Source organism: Alosa pseudoharengus, unplaced genomic scaffold (assembly GCF_046254945.1).
Source record: "Alosa pseudoharengus isolate Yale_2024_CS ecotype anadromous, Long Island Sound unplaced genomic scaffold, YU_APseudo_1.1 YU_APseudo_1.1_scf_13, whole genome shotgun sequence".
Lineage (NCBI taxonomy): Eukaryota > Metazoa > Chordata > Actinopteri > Clupeiformes > Clupeidae > Alosa > Alosa pseudoharengus.
The window spans coordinates 39,724,342-39,739,712 of record NW_027468598.1 but is presented as its reverse complement, the minus strand read 5'-3'; the positions used below and the strand labels follow the sequence as shown (position 1 = coordinate 39,739,712).

General features: G+C 45.2%; 1 protein-coding gene across 6 annotated transcripts in view; it reads right to left on the bottom strand.

Moving 5' to 3' along the window:
• Nucleotides 1–15,371, bottom strand: part of cep295 (centrosomal protein 295) — a 67,884-nt gene that overhangs the window by 34,517 nt on the left and 17,996 nt on the right. For all 6 annotated transcript variants that reach the window (XM_076283032.1, XM_076283033.1, XM_076283035.1 and 3 more), the window contains 7 exons: nt 12,371–12,934; nt 12,223–12,257; nt 11,972–12,040; nt 9,335–9,405; nt 3,033–3,540; nt 2,472–2,778; nt 212–295 (listed from right to left, as the gene is read on the bottom strand). In XM_076283032.1, the coding sequence (XP_076139147.1) occupies nt 212–295; nt 2,472–2,778; nt 3,033–3,540; nt 9,335–9,405; nt 11,972–12,040; nt 12,223–12,257; nt 12,371–12,934 (1,638 nt within the window). The remainder of the gene's footprint in view (nt 1–211; nt 296–2,471; nt 2,779–3,032; nt 3,541–9,334; nt 9,406–11,971; nt 12,041–12,222; nt 12,258–12,370; nt 12,935–15,371) is intronic.

Genomic DNA, 15,371 nt, shown 5'->3' with positions numbered 1-15,371 from the left:
ACCTGTAGAGTTGAGGGGTGTGTGTGTGTGTGTGTGTGATGATGTTGAGTACCTGTAGAGTTGAGGGGTGTGTGTGTGTGTGTGTGTGATGATGTTGAGTACCTGTAGAGTTGAGGGGTGTGTGTGTGTGTGTGTGTGTGTGTGTGATGATGTTGAGTACCTGTAGAGTTGAGGGGGTGTGTGTGTGTGTGTGTGTGATGATGTTGAGTACCTGTAGAGTTGAGGGGTGTATCCACCTCTAGTATGGCGCTCAGTTGGTGCCAATCATGTAGTGCTGAACTGTGGGACGCCACCGCTAAGAGAGAGAGAGGGAGGGAGAGAGAGAGAGAGAGAGAGAGAAGAGAGAGAGAGAGAGAGAGAGAGAGAGAGAGGGAGGGAGGGCGAGAGAGAGAGAGGGAGGGAGGGAGAGAGAGAGAGAGAGAGAGAGAGAGAGAAGAGAGAGAGAGAGAGAGAGAGAGAGAGAGAGAGAGAGAGAAGAGAGAGAGAGAGAGAGAGAGGAGAGAGAGAGAGAGAGAGAGAGAGAGAGAGAGAGAGAGAGAGAGAGAGGGAGGGAGGGAGGGAGGGAGAGAGAGGGAGAGAGAGAGAGAGAGGGAGGGGGGGAGGGAGGGAGAGAGAGAGAGAGAGAGAGAGGGAGAGAGAGAGAGAGAGAGAGAGAGAGAGAGAGAAGAGAGAGAGAGAGGGAGGGAGGGAGGGAGAGAGAGAGAGAGAGAGAGAGAGAGAGAGAGGGAGGGAGGGAGGGAGAGAGAGAGAGAGAGAGAAGACATTCTGTGGTTAGAGAACAAGAGCCTTAAAGTGGAAATGAAGCAGTGAGAACTGTGACCATTTTTTGGCTGCTTTTTCATTTTTGAAGATACATGGATTTTCATTAAACCTGAAATTCAAGTGGTTTCACTGGAAAATGACATGTCAATAACGACTTTCGCCACTAGGGCGCGGCCATGTTTTAAAAATGCAGGCGCTACGTCATCAGAATGGTTAGCGTTTGTTTGTGGATGTTTTATCCATTAGCGGACGTTCACTTTATTTCAATATGCCAACGCAAATTCTGTTGATGTTTGTTTTTGTGTTTGTACAAGAACAAAGGCCGCTGTAATGTAGCCTGTAGGCCTATCAGAGACAGTACTTAATTAGATTTAACTTCAGTCACAATAATGTGTTTGGATGTTCTCGCACAACTTGTGGATTACCGCGACCTGAAAATGCAGTTGCATCGTTGATGAATTGGTGAATAAACTCGGGGGAGCGAACTTCTCATGTGTGAGTAAGAGGTTTCTTTTTGTGATTGATTAGTATCAATGATTGCATTTGTTTCACTCAAGTAGTAGTGGAAACTATTTGCAGAGACTTCCGAACCTGGTGAGAACCTGTTGTGGGTACGCTAGCCTACAGTACGTCTGACTTGTGTAGGCTACTCTGCAGCAGCCTAGTTCTGTGATTGTGACAGGCATGGTTTTTGTGGGTAGACGTTGTTTATGGACTGTAAGGCATCTGAGTTTAATTTGTTTATGTAAGCTAACATAAAATAACCTGCTGTTCGCTTTAAGTAAATAAATGCACGGATGTGCCGCTTGTAGCAAGATTTTAGGGTTAATGCTATGCTAGTTACAGTATGTGCTTGTTATGTTATGCTATGCTAGTACTGTATCGCAGCTTCTACCATGATAATACGTTGCAGAACAACTGAGTATGGGTGTAAAAATCAGTGTAGTCTCAGGCGATCAGTGTAGTCCCTTAGCCTACCCCCTCTGCACAACCTATCAAGAGTGTGTTAGTTGGTTAACTGCTGTTCCAGTTCCAGTGTTTCGGCTCGGATGTCCCTCAGCGACCGCATTGCAACCTTCAACGTCTCGCTTTAATGACAGCATTTGGCACGTAGGATTGGACGTTATATATCTGTTATTTTGGATGAGATGTCCCAGGTTCATTTCCTGGCAGCAGACACTCTCCATGTGTGCCATGTCAGTGAACATAGGGATACAACCCCCACATAAGCACCACCGATTGTTTTCTGTGCGCTCAGATACACCTCTCTCTCTCGATCATCTATTTCTCCTCCATAGTCAGGCTCTGGGGGCACTAAAACTCCCACTGCTCTTACTGGCTCAAAAGCATAGGCAATTGGATGCCTGTCCTCATTGGTGGGTCTATCCCATTCGTCCATATCCATTTTGTTGAGGCAGTAAGCTAACTGAGCCTATGACAGCCGCTATGTAAACAGCATAGAATGTTGTACCAACCATTCTTGTGATGTCATCATTTTCTGAAAACAAAGATGGCGGCACACAGCTGAAATTAATGCCACTTGTTTGTGCTTTATTCTGAATAACGGGTCATATTTCTGACTTAATTTGTATTTAAGGTATATTTAAATATTTAACTAGTGCTATAGACATCTGTTTTATTTGACTGCTTCATTTCCACTTTAACCCTCCCTGCCCCCCCCCCACGGAATGATTTCACCAGAAACTCACCACTGGCCAGAGGCGGGACTGAGGGGGCATTCTGAGTGCTGTGATTGGCTAGTTGTGCAGAGAGTGTGCTGTAACTGGTTGCTTGAGGAGAGGAGGCACTGGGATTGGCCAGCCGAGAGGACCACGCGTCCTGATTGGCCAGCCGAGAGGACCACGCGTCCTGATTGGCCAGCCGAGAGGACCACGCGTCCTGATTGGCCAGCCGAGAGGACCACGCGTCCTGATTGGTTGATTGACTGGAGTCCTGGATGGCTCTGAGCAAAGCTGACATCAGGCTAAAACGCTCAGCTTGGACAGGGTTACAGTCCTACTCACACACACACACACACACACACACACACACACACACACACACAGTTAAGACTTCTCATCACATAACACAACACAATACACAGAAGTCCACTCATAGCTACATTATTGCAGATACACACATACACTCTATTTCTCTCTCTCTCTCTCACACACACACACACACACACTCTATTTCTCTCTCTCTCTCTCTCTCTCACACACACACACACACACACACACCTCACACACACACGCCACACCCACACACACCTGTAGCACCAGAGCAGGATGCGGCAGAGCCATGTCCACAGACTCCTCCCCCTCCATGTGGGCGGGACCAGAGAGGACCTGAGGGAGAGCAGGGGTGTGGCTAAGGATGAGAGGAGGGGCCAAGCAGGATGGGGAGGCGTCCACTGCAGGTGTGTGTGTGACCAACGGACTGGTGTGTGTATCCTCACAGGAGTGTGAGGTGTGTGTGTCTGCATGCATGTGTGGGAGTGTGTGTGCGTCGTGGGAGGATGTGGCTGCCATGGGAACAGCAGTAGGCGGTGCCGTTGCCGTGGGAACAGCAGCAGGTGGTGGCGTTGCCGTGGGAACAGCAGCAGGCGGTGGCGTTGCCGTGGGAACAGCAGCAGGTGGTGGCGTTGCCGTGGGAACTGTAGAGGGCTGCGATGAGGAGGCGGAGGCTGGCCTAGTGAGTGTGTGGTGGCGCAGCGTCAGGGTGCGCTGGTACTCCTCCAGACGCCGTCGAGCCTCCTCCACACACTGCTTGTGCCGCCTACACACACACACACACACACACACACGCACACGCACACACAACATTCAGAATTCTCTAAACACATATCTATTCATAAACGCTTATGAATATCAGGGGAGCCAGAGGCGCTCACACACACACACAGAGTGTGACCTCTGCTCTAGCACAAACACACACACACACACACACACACATACACATACACACACCTCTGCTCTAGCCAGGCGTGTAGCACAGCTCCCTCACACACACACAAACACACACACACACACACACAGCTCCCTCACACACACACATGCACAAACACACACACCTCTCTATTTCACACACACACACACACACACTCAGCTCAGTTCAAGTGTAGAGACCTTCATAAGCCACACTAGTTATCAGTGCAAACTTCAGGTATAACAGGATTACATCATAGCTTACACATTTATACACACACACACACACGCGCGCAAACACACACACACACACACACAGCTCCCTCACACACACACACACCTCTCTATTTCTCTCACACACACACACACACAGCTCAGTTCAAGTGTAGAGACCTTCATAAGCCACACTAGTTATCAGTGCAAACTTCAGGTATAACAGGATTACATCATAGCTTACACATATATACACACACACACACACACACGCAAACACACACACACACACAGCTCCCTCACACACCCCTCTCTATTTCTCACACACACACACACACACACACACACACACACACACAGCTCAGTTTAAGTGTTATCAGTGCAAACTTCAGGTATAACAGGATTACATCATAGCTCACACACACACACACAGGTCAGTTTAAGTGTAGAGACCTTCTTTGGCCGCACAAGTTATCAGTGCAAACTTCAGGTACAACCGGTAAAAAGATAAAAGAAAACAGCTCCCTTAGAACAAAAAGTAGTGCAACCTTGAGGGCCACTAAGAATAAAAACTAGTGCGACCTTGAGTGCCCCTCAGAACAAAAACTAGTGCGACCTTGAGGGCCCATCAGAATCAAAACTAGTGTGATCTTGAGGGCTCCTCATACAATGAACTAGTGTGACCTTGAGCTGTGGGTTTTTAGGGAGCTCAGAAGTTTTGTTCTACTTGTATCTCCCTCAAACATCCATCTCCTATCCATCTCATACTGTATCTCCTTGACCCCTTCCACACACACACGCACACGCATGCACATGCACACACACGCACACACAATACACATCTCATACTGTATCTCCTTAACCCCTCCCATGAGTGTGTCAGTAAGGCTTCCTGCATGTGCACACACGGGATCAAAAAAAAGTATATATACTATACATACACACACAATACACACAGACAGGTGATATTTTTGAGATATGTGCTTCCTAGAGGCATTTTTTAGTAAAAGTTGGGAACAGGACTTTTTAACATAATTAAGGTGTGCTGAATCCAACTAGCCCTGTTCCCAAGCTGAATTTTGAGTTTATGACCATCGAATTAGCATAAACAAAATGGTTGCCAAAATGGCGATTTTGGGCACTTTCATTGGGCGGATGTCATTATACCATGTAAATTAATTCATATTGTTCACAGAAATCTTCCTTGGCCAATAGATCAAGGATACAGGCTGTGAAAAAAAGAAAAAAAATCTAGTATTATGCCCATGTTAATTACCTGAAAAAACCTTTGAAAAATGTAATTGTTAAAATTTTATAACTGAGCAGGCACACGGTATTTGACAAATGAGACTTAAGTTTTTTGAGGGTCAAGAAAGATGTGTAGTGATGAAATGTAAAGTTTAAAATTGTGGCCTGGTTAGGTCTTCGGGCTTGAAACCAAAGGGTTGCCGGTTCGATCCCCGACCAGTAGGAAAAATGTGGATGGTGGAAAGGTTGAGCACTAGTCTCCCATGCCCACATCCACGGCTGAAGTGCCATTGAGCAAGGCACCTAACCCCTCACTGCTCCCCGAGCATCACTGTAGCAAGGCAGCTGCTCCAGGTTAATGTGTGCTTCAATTTGTGACCTGTGTGTTCACTAATTCACGGATGGGATACATGCAGAGACCAAATTCCTTGTATACCCAAGTATACTTGGCCATAAAACCTGATTTACATTACATTTTACATAATTGAAGCGAATTAGGTTGGTAATGTATGTAGTCTCGGATTAAATTACACAGGCCTTTACCCATTTTGGTAACACTTTACGGTAAGGGTACTTTAATTAATTCATGATTTATGTATTACTTCATTCATTAATATCTAATTAATCATCAGGAATTTACTGAGTTCATAGTAGTTCACATAGTAGTTAACATAGTTCATAGTAGACCTCATACATGAACACATTACTAAAGTATTAGGTACGGTGGGCACATCATTATGAATTATGATTTATTAACCATGATCATGACTTTATTTTTCTGCCAAAAATGTGGTCATCACTGCTCAAATTCTGATTTGAACATAACTTTGGAGTTCTCTAAACACATGTCATTATTCACTACTTTATTTGAGCATGCATGAGCAATTATCCTAAAATTCATGTAATCATGATGATCATGCTTAAGAAATCATAAATCATAATGATATACCCATCACACCTAATGCTTTAGTTGATGTGTTGTTCATACATGAGAAAAAGTCCGCTTCAACCAGGGTTTTCTGCTCCCACTTGTTTTTATTTTTCCGTGACGTTTCGGGTAATCACCCCGAAATAAAAACAAGTGGGAGCAGAAAACCCTGGTTGAAGCGGACTTTTTCTCTTTTTTGTCTGGTCGTTTGTTTGTCCTGCTCCCAGGTCAGACATTTGGATGTGCGGACTTTAAAACTTGCTCTTTGTTCATACATGAGGTCATCATGAATGAGAGTATATGAATTCATGTCAATTCCTGATGATTCATAGGATATAAAGGAATGAAGTAATGCATAAATATTCATGCATGAATTCATGATAATTCATGTACCTTTACCATAAAGTGTTACCCATATTTCTTCATAACATTTGTGTTAGTAAAATGATTGCATGTCCTGTGAATTAATAGCTAGATGAATAACTTTATAACTAGTGCAAGTTCAAGTTTAAGTTACTTTATTTGTACCCAGAGGTAGATTTTGTTTGCAGTATAGAATGCTTCAAGAGAATTTGCAGGAGCAAACAGGAGCACAGAGGATGCCATCTTTACGGCAATTCACTCTGCCCTGTCCCTCCTTGACAATAGCAACACCTATGTGAGAATGCTGTTCATTGACTTCAGTTCAGCATTCAACACCATTATCCCCTCCAAACTGATCACCAAACTCAGTGAACTGGACATCAATACCTCCCTCTGAAACTAGATTCTGGACCGCAGTCTGTTAGATTAGATAACCTCACCCACTCAACCCTCACCCTGAACACTGGTGTGTGCTGAGCCCTCCTTTACTCCCTCTTCACCTACAACTGCATACCTGTACATGGCTCTAACACCATTGTCAAGTTTGCAGACAACACTACGGTGATTGCTCTCATCAGCAACAATAATGAGACAGCCTGCAGGGAGGAGGTCCAGCACCTAACATCGCGGAGCACCGACAACAACCTGGCTCTCAACACCAAGAGGACCAAAGACCTCATTGTGGACTTCAGGAAGTGAAAAGCTAGCACACAAAGCCACATCCTCATCAACAGGACTGAGGTGGAGCATGTCACCAGTTCATGTTTCTGGGTGTCCACATCTCTGTGGACCTCTCTTGGACCCTCAACACCTCTACCTTGAGCCAAGAAGGCTCACCAGCATCTCTTCTTCCTGAGGAGACTAAAGAACACAACCTCTCTCCTCAGATCCTGGTGAACTTCTAAACCTCTACCGCTGCACCATTGAGAGCATCCTCACCAACTGTGTCACAGTATGGTATGGCAACTGCTCTGCCTCCGACTGGAAAGGACTGCAGAGGATGGTGAAAACTGCTCAGCGCATCACTGGTTCCTCACACCCCTCCATCAACGCCCCCCCCTCCCCCCAATGCCTCCATGCCTGTGCCTGTTGAGGTGTCCATGTCGATGGCAACCTTCACAGGGACAACAAGGAGGCGAACATTTTTCCCCTATCCCACCCATAGTATTCTATTTATATTTATAATGTACACACTTTATTACACTTAAACATAGCAATATTCTACTGATATTTCTACGGTTGTTCGTGATTAGTTCAAAGGAACTCCAATGATTTTAAACTCCAAACATGTGTCCACCCACCACGAAGAAGATGTTTACCAATGAAGTCAGGCCACACTCTTTGCCAAAGAGGACCGTAAACATAGTCAAGAGTATAATAAGGTGATAATAAGGCTTATTAGCATAATACTAGTTTTTTTTTGCATTTTTATATTTTTGTGTGTGTATGTATAGTATATATACTTTTTTTTGATCCCGTGTGTGCACATGCAGGAAGCCTTACTGACACACTCATGGGAGGGGTTAAGGAGATACAGTATGAGATGTGTATTGTGTGTGCGTGTGTGTGCATGTGCATGCGTGTGCGTGTGTGTGTGGAAGGGGTCAAGGAGATACAGTATGAGATGGATAGGAGATGGAGATTACTAAGAAATGCCTCTAGACCCATATACAAGGACTTTTTCTTGAAATAGCACTTGTCTAACACCAGGATTCCAACACTTATGGTTAGGGTTAGGACAACAAAAAATATGTCGACGCAAAATAGGCGCGTCGATTCGTCAGACCCAAAACACCGCGCCAGAGTGTAGTAACAACGCGAGTGGGTAAATATCAAGCATAACTCGTGCCATATATTTGTAATTTTACACCTTCAGTATTTCCCATACGTTGACTAATCTGTGATGGGGCGTCACACATTGATCTTCTATGTTGTAATACTTAAAGATAAGATAAAATCCTTTCATTGAGCAGCGCTTTTTACGCAGACAGCCTTTCCTTGCCCCGCCCCGCTCTCTCTCGTAGCCCGCTGCCCCTCCTCTGCATGTGCATTTAACAAAATATTCACGATTGTTGAAGGATTGTTGTTGCCACATAGAAGCATTGCATAGAACACGGCTGGCTAAATTGCTATTAAATCCGCTTAGCATCGTGACCATGCTGCGCAAATTTGTTTAAAACTGCTGCATTAAAGTTAACTCTGCTAAGGTCTTATCACAACATAGTTTAGTCTCATAATGTACAAAGTTATGCAATCAAGCAGTATCTCAAAGCTAACGTTAGAATACTGTTTGGATGTCGAGTTTAGCATGCTTACTTACATCTGCTTGTCAATTTTGTTGCTCATGCAGGGTTCATTTTATTGACTCTGACACTGAATGTTTGCAAAATCCCAATGTAAATGGAAAAGTGTTTTCCAAGACTCAAAACATCAAAAGTGCTTGTCCCAAGGAGAAGTACGAACCGTTATTTGAACTACTACGTTATGAATTGCATCCAGACATCAGCAGCCTGTTTTAGTGTTACAATTGCAAGGGCTCCCTCACAAACGTCTTAAAGTGGCAGGCACTCAATTAGACCTATACACAACTGAACCTTATTGAATGCTACCTCTGACTAAGAATGCATTACTTTGCACTTGTTTTACTTAGGAATTTTAAGAGCAATAAACATATATTGCAATGTTGGAATTCATGTTTTTTCATTCAGATATGTAAATCAACATGTATAAATTGCTATTAGGCAATGGGGAAATAATCGAATCGAAATCGAACTGAAAAAAATGAATTGTTAGATTAATCAATGCATCGAAAAAATAATCGCTAGATTAATCGTTTCAAAAATAATTGTTTATCCCAGCCCTACTTATGGTGCAAATCCACACACACACACACCTGCTTTGTTCCAGTAGGTGCTGCTGGTACTGCTGAATGCGGAGAACATTAGAGTCTTCAAGTGTGTATGCCTGAGAGAGAGAGAGGGAGAAAGAGGGAGAGAGAGAGAGAGAGAGAGAGAGAGAGAGAGAGAGAGAGAGAGAGAGAGAGAGAGAGAGAGAGAGAGAGAGAGAGAGAGAGAGAGAGAGAAAGAGAGACACAAAAAGACACAGACAAACAGAGAGAGATCTTTAATAACTAGAAATGCTGTGTGTGTGTGTGTGTGTGTGTGTGTGTGTGTGTGTGTACATTCTACCTGGGCAGTGGATTCCTGAGTGAAATGTGTGTGTGTGTGTACATTCTACCTGGGCAGTGGATTCCTGAGTGAAATGTGTGTGTGTGTACATTCTACCTGGGCAGTGGATTCCTGAGTGAAATGTGTGTGCGTGTGTACATTCTACCTGGGCAGTGGATTCCTGAGTGAAATGCTGTGTGTGTGTACATTCTACCTGGGCAGTGGATTCCTGAGTGAAATGTGTGTGCGTGTGTACATTCTACCTGGGCAGTGGATTCCTGAGTGAAATGTGTGTGTGTGTGTACATTCTACCTGGGCAGTGGATTCCTGAGTGAAATGTGTGTGTGTGTGTGTACATTCTACCTGGGCAGTGGATTCCTGAGTGAAATGTGTGTGCGTGTGTACATTCTACCTGGGCAGTGGATTCCTGAGTGAAATGTGTGTGCGTGTGTACATTCTACCTGGGCAGTGGATTCCTGAGTGAAATGCTGTGTGTGTGTACATTCTACCTGGGCAGTGGATTCCTGAGTGAAATGCTGTGTGTGTGTACATTCTACCTGGGCAGTGGATTCCTGAGTGAAATGTGTGTGCGTGTGTACATTCTACCTGGGCAGTGGATTCCTGAGTGAAATGCTGTGTGTGTGTACATTCTACCTGGGCAGTGGATTCCTGAGTGAAATGTGTGTGTGTGTGTACATTCTACCTGGGCAGTGGATTCCTGAGTGAAATGCTGTGTGTGTGTACATTCTACCTGGGCAGTGGATTCCTGAGTGAAATGCTGTGTGTGTGTACATTCTACCTGGGCAGTGGATTCCTGAGTGAAATGCTGTGTGTGTGTACATTCTACCTGGGCAGTGGATTCCTGAGTGAAATGTGTGTGTGTGTGTGTACATTCTACCTGGGCAGTGGATTCCTGAGTGAAATGTGTGTGCGTGTGTGCGTGTGTACATTCTACCTGGGCAGTGGATTCCTGAGTGAAATGTGTGTGTGTGTGTGTGCGTGCGTGCTCTACCTGGGCAGTGGATTCCTGAGTGAAATGTGTGTGTGTGTGTGTGCGTGCGTGCTCTACCTGGGCAGTGGATTCCTGAGTGAAATGTGTGTGTGTGTGTGTGCGTGCGTGCTCTACCTGGGCAGTGGATTCCTGAGTGAAATGCTGTGCGTGTGTACATTCTAACTGGGCAGTGGATTCCTAAGTGAAATGTGTGTGCGTGTGCGACTGTGTGTGTGCCTGGGCAGTGGATTCCTAAGTGGAATTGGGTGTGTGTGTGTGCGACGATGTGTGTGTGTGTGCGTGCGTGCGTGCTCTACCTGGGAAGTGGATTCCTAAGTGGAATTGGGTGTGTGTGTGCGACGATGTGTGTGTGTGTGTGCGTGCGTGCGTGCTCTACCTGGGCAGTGGATTCCTGAGTGAAATGTGTGTGTGTGTGTGTGTGCGTGCGTGCTCTACCTGGGAAGTGGATTCCTGAGTGAAATGTGTGTGTGTGTGTGCGTGCGTGCTCTACCTGGGAAGTGGATTCCTGAGTGAAATGTGTGTGTGTGTGTGCGTGCGTGCGTGCTCTACCTGGGCAGTGGATTCCTGAGTGAAATGTGTGTGCGTGTGTACATTCTACCTGGGCAGTGGATTCCTGAGTGAAATGCTGTGTGTGTGTACATTCTACCTGGGCAGTGGATTCCTGAGTGAAATGCTGTGTGTGTGTACATTCTACCTGGGCAGTGGATTCCTGAGTGAAATGTGTGTGCGTGTGTACATTCTACCTGGGCAGTGGATTCCTGAGTGAAATGTGTGTGTGTGTGTGTGCGTGCGTGCTCTACCTGGGCAGTGGATTCCTGAGTGAAATGTGTGTGTGTGTGTGTGCGTGCGTGCTCTACCTGGGCAGTGGATTCCTGAGTGAAATGCTGTGCGTGTGTACATTCTACCTGGGCAGTGGATTCCTGAGTGAAATGTGTGTGCGTGTGCGACTGTGTGTGTGCCTGGGCAGTGGATTCCTAAGTGGAATTGGGTGTGTGTGTGCGACGATGTGTGTGTGTGTGCGTGCGTGCGTGCTCTACCTGGGAAGTGGATTCCTAAGTGGAATTGGGTGTGTGTGTGCGACGATGTGTGTGTGTGTGTGTGCGTGCGTGCGTGCTCTACCTGGGCAGTGGATTCCTGAGTGAAATGTGTGTGTGTGTGTGTGTGCGTGCGTGCTCTACCTGGGAAGTGGATTCCTGAGTGAAATGTGTGTGTGTGTGTGTGTGCGTGCGTGCTCTACCTGGGAAGTGGATTCCTGAGTGAAATGTGTGTGTGTGTGTGTGCGTGCGTGCGTGCTCTACCTGGGCAGTGGATTCCTGAGTGAAATGTGTGTGTGTGTGTGTGCGTGCTCTACCTGGGAAGTGGATTCCTGCTGCTGTCGTGTCTCCTCTTCTTCCTGTGGGCGGTGCTCCAGACTCCACTCCTGTTACCAATCAAATGTGACCAACCTGTTTACATCTCTCACACACGAACACACACACACACACACACCAATCAAATGTGACCTACCTGTTAAATCTCTCTCTCACACACACACACACACACACACACTAATAACTCTGGTAAGGCCCTCATGGTGTTTAGTGATGCAGTAGAAATACACACCTGTACCACTGGCAAGACAGACTCCGCCCTCAGTCCTGCAACACACACACACACACACCCTGTCAATATACAGCTATTACTACAAGCGCTCTGTGTGTGTGTGTGTGTGTGTGTGTGTGTGTGTGTGTGTGTGTGTGTGTGTACGTACCGGTCAGAGATCCCGTTTCGATGCTCATTCCATTTAGGCCCACATCCTCTTCACTGTGCTGTGTTGCCATGGGAGCAGTTCCATCACTGTGCTGTGTTGCCATGGGAGCAGTTCCATCACTGTGCTGTGTTGCCATGGGAGCAGCATGGTGGCTGTGCTGTGTTGCCATGGGAGCAGCATGGTGGCTGTGCTGTGTTGCCATGGGAGCAGCATGGTGGCTGTGCTGTGTTGCCATGGGAGCAGTTCCATCACTGTGCTGTGTTGCCATGGGGGCAGCATGGTGGCTGTGCTGTGTTGCCATGGGAGCAGCATGGTGGCTGTGCTGTGTTGCCATGGGAGCAGCATGGTGGCTGTGCTGTGTTGCCATGGGAGCAGCATGGTGGCTGTGCTGTGTTGCCATGGGAGCAGCATGGTGGCTGTGCTGTGTTGCCATGGGAACAGCATCTTGGCTGTGCTGTGTTGCCATGGGAGCGGCTAGCTGACCCGAAGAAGATGTTGTAGAGACTGAACGAGTGTTCCAGTGCTCCCTCTGGGACCTGATGCGCTCCAACAGCCTCCGCAGACCTACACACACACACATTATAAACACACACACATTATACACACATGATATACATACACACATTATAAACACACACACATTATACACACATGATATACATACACACATAATACACACATGATATACATACACACACACACACACACACACACATTATACACACATGATATACATACACACACATAGGCCTGTCATGATAACAAATTTTGCTTGACGATAAATTGTCTCAGAAATTATTGCGATAAGCGATAATATTGTCGTTCTGAGAATTTTCCTCGGGAAGAGGAAGACGGCCCACTTGTTGTGGTTTTTTTTCCCCAACTGGGAAAACTGCAGCGGATGATTGTGTTTTAGATGCATATGTATGTTTGTTGTGTTGCCGCTTTTAATTGCGACTGTTTTCCAACAAATGCGACACACAGACTCGTACACGTTCAGTGGTTCACCACGGGCATTCGGTTTAAATCCGAAATGCTCCCACACTGCAGCTGTCGCGTTTGGCTTAGAAACCAATTCCATCTTTTTTGTCTCGAATAGGCATAGCCTATTCGAACTCGCAACTAGCTTTCTCTCTGCCTAGTGCCTACCGGTATACTTCTCACGCGGCTCTTTAGCTGCACTCTGTGGTAGGCTACGCCAGTAGTTCCGCCTCCCCACACACCATGCGACTGACAAGTGACTGACATGAGGGTTCACTCATGGTTACTCTAAGGACCCGAGAGGGAGAGAGAGACGAGGAAAACAAACAAGCATGCAAATGGCATTTATCGTGGCCAGAAAAATTATCGAGCTAATTTTAATTATCATGCGATTAATTGATTTATTGAATATCGCGACAGGCCTACACACACACACACACACACACACACATTATACACACATGATATACATACATACACACACACACACACACATTATACACACATGATATACATACACACACACACACACACACACACACATTATACACACATGATATACACATACACACACACACACACACACACACATTATACACACATGATATACATACATACATACATACACACACACACACACATTATACACACACACACACGATATACACACACACACACACACACACACACACACACACACACACTATACACACACATTATACACACATGATATACATACATACATACATACATACATACACACACATTATACACACATGATATACACACACACACACACACACATTATACATACATGATATACACACACACACACACACACACATTACACACATGATATACACACACACACACACACACACATTACACACATGATATACACACACACACACACACACACACATTATACACACACATTATACATACACACACACACACACACACACACATTATACACACGATATACACACACACATTATACACACGATATACACACACACGATATACATACACACACACACTATACACACATTATACACACACACACACACACACACACACACACACACACACACGACATACATACACACACACACACACACATTATACACACATGATATACATACACACACACACACACACACATTATTCACACACACACACACACATTATACACACATGATATACATACACACACACACACACATTATACACACTAGGGCTTTGACTCCGAACTTCGTTATTTGAATATAATTCGATTATTTAAAAAATTAAAGATATTCGAACGAATTTTAGGGATCTCTTAATATTCGAACCTGTAGCCTATGGAGATAATTTCTATAAATGTATTTGGTTGTTAACGTTGTTTTCAATTCAGATTCCGAGGTTTTTTTCACGCCTGGTGAAGTAAAATCGCGAGCTCATTAGCAAGGCTATTATTGGTCATCTGGGCTCCTGTAGGTGAAGTTAGCATCCTGGCTGGTTCGCGCTTAGTGAGCTCCCACATAGACATAATAGACACTTTTATTTTAAACTTAACCTTCCTCTGATTTTAATCACCTCAGTTATCAATCAAAGCAAACAGGGAAAAGAAATGGCAACACAATCATGAAAAACACTCAAATAAATAAATGTGCAGATAAGTCTAAATGAAAAGCAGCACTGGTTGAAGCCTGGAAATATTGTAAACAAAGTAACGTTTGCTTAAAGGAAAATTCCGGTTTTTAGCACTTTAAGGCCCTTTTCTGGTTTGTTTTGGATGAACTAGAGTGGTGGACACCGAAATTTTGACGATTGGTCCTGTCTCGACTTTTCTGACTCGTTTTGAATCGCATTTTCACTTCTAAGGGTGGCTGGCAATGGGCATACTGTAGTAGGCTACTCAAACATGTCCTAAAACAACCCTTAACGTTCGTTTTCAAAACTGTGCAACTCACCGAGTGGTTAGTGGTGTTCGTTGATGTTCCAAAACAAGTAGCGTAGCGAAATACAGTTTCTGTCG